The 8,131-nt window shown below is 47.6% G+C and overlaps 1 protein-coding gene across 1 annotated transcript in view; it reads left to right on the top strand.

Annotated features, from left to right (window-relative positions):
* Window positions 1-508: 508 nt before the first annotated feature.
* COQ10A (coenzyme Q10A) overlaps window positions 509-8,131 on the top strand; it is a 69,037-nt gene continuing 61,414 nt past the window's right edge. Inside the window, exon 1 of the mRNA XM_082245886.1 lies at window positions 509-892. Coding sequence (XP_082102012.1) covers window positions 768-892 — 125 coding nt within the window. The 5' untranslated portion in view covers window positions 509-767. The remainder of the gene's footprint in view (window positions 893-8,131) is intronic.

The following is an 8,131-nucleotide window of genomic DNA, read 5'->3' as shown; positions in this document are numbered from 1 at the left end:
GAGGCAATGTGTCCTGTATAGGTCACAGGCAGAGTGCATTTGATATCACTCCACCTGTGACTCACTCAGACTGTCAGAACAGAGCCTGAACTATACAGGAAGCATCAGCTCCATTCTGACAGATCAGCTGAGAGACACAGACTCAGCTGCACGGGGGCCGGACCAAATGGCTTTGAGGGCCACATACGACCCCCGGGCCGTAGGTTCCCCACCCCTGCTGTAGGGTCTCTGCTGAAAAAAAATAATAATAAATATATTTATTTGGGGGTAGCCAAAAATACCTTGTTAGCAACAAATGTCAGAAATAGGCCTGGTCCTTAAGTGGTTGAGAAGAAAAAAAACCCAGAGAACCAACCCCTGAAAGGAATATGTGCTCGATATACACGCTAACGGCTGTGAGACGACTATGTGTCCGGTAAACATTGTTCCGTTTCCCGTTGCTCGGCTGTTATCAAAGAACGGGTGACTCTACCGTACCAGCCCTCCACCATATACGGATTTCACTCAACCTCCCAATCACCACAACAAAAGACCACAACTCCCGGCATTCCAAGCGCTCCTCAGCTGCCAACGTCACTCCTGACCTCACGAGGAAACGTCACCAAAGGTCGCCATGGAGACCAGATGACGTAGGAGCTAGTGACAGTGGTGATCTGAACCGGCATCTCTCTACGAGGTCAGACTCAGGAGTCCGGACCGAGAGGCGGCCCCTTCCCAGCCAACACTCCGCCTGAAACGGTATCCAGCCGTCTCCCCTCAGAGCCTGAATGGCCGCAAAATGCGCGGGACGCCTGAGCGGTGTGGGGGCGCGCTCCCTCAGCGACTTCGTCGGGCTCGCGACATTCCAGGGGTTCCGGGGCTGCCGGACGCGAGCGCAGCGTCACCCAATCAGGTGAGGGGAATTCTGGGGGGGCGCGCGGCTCCGAGGCGGGGCCTGGGGGGAAGTCACGTGAATGTTGTGTAGTATTGGTAAAATGGAAGCAGGCGGTAGAGTAGGCGTTAGCGGGGTTTGTGTGAGGGGGCTCCAATGAGTGGCCCGGGCCCTGGGAGGAGGAAGAGGAAAACTTTGTACTATGGAGGCTCTTCTATAGTTCCAAAAACATTCTGAGTGAACACTAATCAGTACATTCCTTCCTGTGTGTCACCTAATAACATTATTGTACAGCTAGGATTCCATTTCCTGAGTCTGTCATGGTAGCTCAGTCTCTGCTCAGCTCTCACAGAGGAAGGCCTTGTCTGCTCCAGCAACACATATCTGTGCTAGTAAACAATGTATCCCCATAGCTCACACTGGTGGGTTGGTGCTAGTGGAGTGCACTCATTTCTATCTTATAGGGTGGCTCCATGGTTTTGTAGGGACTCATTGGAGCCACTGTAGTGTTAATGCTCCCAGCTTGGTCTTTCTCATGCTGAGGTGCCAAGAATAGTGTGTAAGCTCTAAGGAGCAGGGCCCTCTAATTAGTCCTGTATTGTAATTGTACTGTCTGCCCTAGAGTTGCCACCTCATCCCTTTAAACCTGAAAGCGTATTAATTACACAGGTTCTGTGGTAATTAAAGTGATTGTTAAGTCTTCTTTTTTTTTTTCATTTTTTTAAATATGTTTTTCTTACCACCTCTGTGCAGTTGGTTTTGCACAGAGCAGCCTGGATCCTCCTCCTTCTTGGGTCCCTCCCTCCTATCTATTGCCCCCACAGCAAGCAGTTTGCTATGGGGGCACCTGAGCCGGGCTGCAGCACCGTGTGTCCATTCAGATGCAGTCTCCTGATTGGCTCAATGACTTTAATTGACAGCTGCGGGAGCCAGTGGCGCCGCCGCTGTATCTCAGCTGATCGGGAGGGAGAGTCCCAGGATGGCCGAGGGACTTGTGGACATTGCTGGACGGAGAGGGGACACGGGTAAGTATTAGGCCCATTTCACACTGTAGAGTCCGTCGGTGGACTCCGTTTTTCTCAGCGATCCGCTGAGCAGGCGGATGGCAGCTCTGTATCCGTGCTGAGTGCAGTGACGGAGCTGTCAGGTCCCCGCTGTTCTCTATGGGGGAATCGTATGAGGACGGACCGTCTGTCCGTTCTCATCCAATCCGCTGGACGGATGGAAAATAGGGTTTCCATCCGTCCAGCTTTGATGGATCAGATGTCAGCGGACATGTCTCCGCTGACATCCGATGCAATGGGGTGACCGTTCAGATCTGCCAAAAAAAAAACGAACAGTGGGGTGTGAATGGGGCCTTAGGGGGGCTGCTTCACACAGATTTTTATTCTTAATGCATAGAATGCATTAGAATAAAAAATCTTCCTGACTTTACAACCCTATTAAACTCTGTGCCTTATCTGCAGTAAATTAACCACAGGACCTGTATCAATATGTTTGAGTTTAAAGGGATGAGGTGGCAAGCCTAGTCTGCTCTCATGGTGTAAAGCAGTGGTCCTCAACTCCGGTCCTCAGGGCCCACTAACAGGCCAGATTTTAAGTATTACCTTGGGGAGATGCAGACTAGAGTACTGCAATCACTGAGCAGCAAATGATATCACCTGGGATGTATTTCAGTTATCTTGCAAACCTGGCCTGTTAGTGGGCCCTGTAGGCCAGGGTTGAGGACCACTGGTGTAAAGCGCTGCCCAAACTGTTGGCACAATATAAATCCTGTATAATAATTGGATGTGCCAGAGGTATTCTCATAGTGCCTGCTTGGATGCCGTGCTGGGGGAGTCCTTAGCACAGTGTGGTCAGGACCCGTATTGTGCCTAGGGCGTGCGTGCGTATTGTGCCTGCTTGGGTAGCATGGATAAGGGTGCACAGTGTGGCTGGGGTACATGCATTGTGTCCACATGGGTGCTTGGGTCTTTAGTGGGCTTAGAGCAGTGTTTCTCAGCCTTTTTTCCAGTCAATGCTGACTTTGAATTTTTTTTAGGGGGGCGACTGGAGCTCCTCTTTAAGTTTGACTGCCCTAAATGGTTTTAAATGTAGTCTGCAAGTATTTGGGGTGTAGAGAAAAAATATAAACTCGTGATCAATCACCTTTTATTTGGATATGGAATGAGTGGAAAAGGAAGTCCCATTGTATGCTAACTGCCTTTGTGAACTAGAGGCCGTTGTATCACTGTTTCCATTGTTCTGGTATTTGTTTGGGCACTGTTATCTAACTCATTTAGCCACATGTATGTAAAAGTCCTGAACATCACTTGGTAAAGGGGCATTTTTTAATCTTTTGTATACACAAGCATTAGATACAAATGTTTATAATGAACCTTTGTCTAGGTATGTATGATTTCAGCCATCTGGCAGTATATACAGTGTAGATGGTGACTGCAGCAGGATCCTCCCACATACTTCATTTATTTATACATGATCAGGAAGGTGGAAGGGTTCATAAGGTCTAAAACTGGCCATAGACTTTAGAGAACCGTCAGCTGCGCAAGCACAATTTCATTATCTCCCAAATTCTTTTGGTCACTAAGGCTGGCCATTCACTATACAATTTTCCTATTCAATTTCCTTTAGATTTACCTTTTAACTATGTAGTACAAGGACCTGCCTGATTGCATACAAATTGAAAGTGTTTAGGTTTGACCTTATAATATGTTTTTGGTAAATCTAAAGGAAAGTTGAACAAGAAAACTGTATAGTGTATGGCCAGCCTAACCGCGGTGCTCAGTGACTGTTCGGCCTACGCAGGACTGGCTGAAGGTGCTCAAAGAAATGAAATATTTTGTAGGTCATCTGAAACTGCCTAACATCTGTAGGCACATTGGGTCTCCTATAATATTATTAATAATAATATTATACAGGATTTATATAGCACCCACAGTTTGCACAGCACTTTACAAGGTTAGGGCAAACAGTACAGTTATAATGTTATAATTCCATATATAGGAGGGACCTTGTTAGCGCTTACAATCCAAAAGGGAGGGTCAAGTAATACAAAAGGTAATAACTGTGGGGGATGAGCTGATAGGCGATCCCTGAAAACTTTTCTCTAAAAGGGGATGGACTAGGAGATGGTCAGACAGATTGGGGTAGGGAATTCCAAAAGTTGGGAGCGGCTTGGAAGAAGACCTTGGAGGCGAGCATGGGAGGAGATGAAAAGGGAACTAGAGAGCAGGAGGTCTTGAAAGGAACGAACAGAACAATTTGGTTGGTATTTTGAAACAAGGTTATTGATGTACCTGGGAGGCTGAGTTGTTGATGGCTTTGTAAGTTATCGTTAGTATTTTTAATTTGTTGGAGGACTGGTAGCCAATGGGGGGATTGGCAGAGAGAAGTAGCAGACACTGAGCTGTTTGTAAGGTGGATAAGTCTGGCAGCAGCATTCATGATGGACTGAATAGAAGATAGCCAGTGAGGAGGGAATTGTAGTAGTCGGGACAAGAGATAACCAAGGAGTGAATCAGTAGCTTTGTGGTGTCATTGGTTAGGAAGGTAGTATTTTGGAGATGTTGCGGAGGTTGAGGCAGCAAGCTTTGGAAAGTGATTGGATGTGGGACGAAAAGAGTTGAGAGTCCAGGGTTAGCCCTCGTACCCTGGTATGCAAAGAAGGGTTGATGGTTGTGCCATTGATCTTAACAGAGAAGTCAGGGGAAGGGGCATGTGGGGGAGGAAATATGAGCTCAGTTTTGGATAGGTTGAGTTTGAGGAAGTGGTGTAACATTCAGACTGATATGTCTGTAAGTAAATTGGTAACACATGAGGAGACTGAAGGAGTGAGCTGAGATAGATAGATTTGGGTGTCGTCAGCGTAGAAATTCTATTGAAAGCCATGGGAGGTTATCATCTGACCCAGAGCGGAGTTGTAAATTTGGAATAGAAGTCCAAGAACAGAACCCTGGGGGACCCCAGCAGCGAAAGGAAGAGGACGAGGAAGTAGAATTGTAAGTTACACTGAAGGTGCGGTGGAATAGATAGGATGAGTGCCAGCGAGGAGCGCAGTCACGGATTTCAAGCGTGCAGTTTTTTGAGGAGAGGTGGTTAAAGCGATAGTATACCGAATTTTTTTTTTTTTTTTTTTGACTTTTACCTACAGGTAAGCCTTTAATAAGGCTTACCTGTAGGTACAATTAATATCTCCTAAACCGTGCAGGTTTAGGAGATATTTGCACTGCATGCAGCCACTGACGCTAGCGGCGCATGCGCTCTGAAGGTCCGGCGGACCTTCAGAGTTCCTTGCCGGGAAGTTGCCGGAAGGTGAAACTCCCGCGCGCATGCCGTCATCGCAGCTCCGGCCACTCACAGCGCCGGAGCCGCCGAACCCGGAAGAGACGCCGAGGTATCATGTCCGCTCCCACAGCGGTGTCCGGGGGTCCATGTCGGGGCTTCGTTCTAAGGTAAGTATTTCATAATGAGCTAGTATGCGATGCAAGTTAAACCACTTGCCAACCGCCCGCCCCAGATATACTGTGGCAGGCAGGCTCTGCTGCGCAAAGCGGGAGCGCTCATGGGGGCGCACGCCCGCCCCCATTAGGAAGCAGTGAGGCCGATCCATGGGGCCAGCAGCCACGATTGCCGCCGGGCAGCCGCGATTGCTCCCCGTGGAGAGAGAACGACGGTCTGCTGTTGTAAACACAGCAGACCGTTGTTCTCTCTGGAATGAACACAGAGCGCCTGTGATCCTCCTATTTAGGATCACAGGTCTGTGTTGATTTCACAAGTCCCTCCCCCATGCAGTTAGAAAACACTCCCCCTAGGCTCACACTTAAACCTTTGATCACCCCTGGGTTATCCAGTTCCCTACCAGTGTCATTATTACAGTAACAGTGCATATTTTTAGCACTGATTATCGTACCAATGTCACTGGTCCCCCCAAAAGTGTAAAAAAAAAAATGTCGCAGTCCCGCTAAAAAATCGCAGATCGCCGCCTCTAGTAAAAAAAAAAAGACAAATCTTTCTCCTAGTTTGTAGACGGGATAAGTTTTGCGCAAGCCAATCTAAATACGCTTTTTGGCATTTTTTTTTTATAACCAAAGATGTGTAGCAGAATACAAATTGGCCTAAAATTATGAAAAAATTTTGATTTTTTTACATTTTTGATTAAAAAAAAAAAAAGTGAGTACACCCTTCACATTTTTGTAAAAAATTTATTATATTTTTTCATGTGACAACACTGAAGAAATGACACTTTGCCACAATGTAAAGTCGTGAGTGTACAGCTTGTATAACAGTGTAAATTTGCTGTCCCCTCAAAATAACTCAACACACAGCCATTCATGTCTAAACCGCTGGCAACAAAAGTGAGTACACCCCTGAGTGGAAATGTCCAAATTGGTTCCAAAGTGTCAATATTTTGTGTGGCCACCATTATTTTCCAGGATTGCCTTAACCCTCTTGGGCGTGGAGTTCACCAGAGCTTCACAGGTTGCCACTGGAGTCCTCATCCACTCCTCCATGATGACATCGCGGAGGAGCTGGTAGATGTTGGAGACCTTGCCCTCCTCCACCTTCCGTTTTGAGGATGCCCCACAGATGCTAAATAGGGTTTAGGTCTGGAGACGTGATTGGCCAGTCCATCACCTTTACCCTCAGCTTCTTTGGCAAGACAGTGGTTGTCTTTGAGGTGTGTTTGGGGTCGTTGTTATGTTGGAATACTGCCCTGCAGCCCAGTCTCTGAAGGGAAGGGATCATGCTCTGCTTCAGTATGTCACAGTACACGTTGGCATTCAATGAACTGTAGCTCCCCAGTGCCAGCAGCACTCATGCAGCCCCAGACCATGACACTCCCACCACAATGCTTGACTGTAGGCAAGACACACTTGTCTTTGTACTCCTCACCTGGTTCCTGCTGCACACGCTTGACACCATCTGAACCAAATAAGTTTGTCTTGGTCTCATCAGGCCACAGGACATGGTTCCAGTTATCCTTGTCCTTAGACTGCTTGTCTTCAGTAACCTGTTTGTGGACTTTCTTGTGCATCATCTTTAGAAGAGTCTTTGCTATGCAGACCAATTTGATGTATTGTGCGGCGTATGGTCTGAGCACTGACAGGTTGACCCCCCACCCCTTCAACCTCTGCAGCAATGCTGGCAGCACTCCTACGTCTAATTCCCAAAGACAACCTCTGGATATGACACTGAGCACATGCACTCAACTTCTTTGGTTGACCATGGCGAGGCCTGTTCTGAGTTGAACCTGTCCTGTTAAACCGCTGTATGGTCTTGGCCACCATGCTGCAGCTCAGTTTCAGGGTCTTGGCAATCTTCTTATAGCCTAGGCCATCTTTATGTAGAGCAACAATTCTTTTTTCAGATCCTCAGAGAGTTCTTTGCCATGAGGTGCCATGTTGAACTTCCAGTATGAGAGAGTAAGAGCGATAACACCAAATTTAACACACCTGCTCCCCATTCATACCTGAGACCTTGTAACACTGAGTCACATGATGCCGGGGAGGGAAAGTGGCTAATTGGACCCAATTTTGACATTTTCATTTAGGGGTGTACTCACTTTTGCTGTCAGCGGTTTAGACATTAATGGCTGTGCATTGAGTTATTTTGAGGGGACAGCAAATTTACACTGTTATACAAGCTGATTACATATGCTGACTGTTCCTCCTGCTGTTTAGACCCGGTTCACACTTCTGCGTGTGCCGGGTTCGCATGTCATGTCGGAGCGCACTGCTCCGACATGACATGCGATCAGCTGTGCGGTGCGAGTTTAGCCATACAGTTTGTATGGCTAAATTCGCACCGCACCCGCAGCAAAGACGCACAGGAGGCATTTTTGCTGCCGCATCAGGATCGGATCGCACAGCGGTTCAAACTTGTGCGATCCAATCCTGTGCGAACTGCACGATCGCAATGCGATATGCGATCAAACGGGGGATGTCGTTAAGATTACATTGACACCCCCAGCGGATCGCATATGGCAGTGTGAACTGCCGGGGGTGCGTGTGCGATGCGGGAACAGGCTGCGAATTCGCAGCCTTCCCGCATCGCAATAGTGTGAACCGAGCCTTAGTGCTTCAGAAGTGGTGTGTTATTTAGTCAGCCAGCTGATGAAAGCAATGCATTCCTTCTAGCTGATATCTTATCTTAGCAGCTGTTCAGGAGAGTCATTGTAGTGGCTAAATTACAAATCTATACATTCACTGGACCTTGCAGGCTGCAGCAATTAAGATCTATAAAATAGCCCCCCCCCCTCTA

The sequence above is a fragment of the Pelophylax lessonae genome (assembly GCF_965119305.1).
Source record: "Pelophylax lessonae genome assembly, chromosome: 2".
Lineage (NCBI taxonomy): Eukaryota > Metazoa > Chordata > Amphibia > Anura > Ranidae > Pelophylax > Pelophylax lessonae.
The sequence above is the reverse complement of the archived record's forward strand: the minus strand, read 5'-3'. Positions and strand labels throughout refer to the sequence as shown.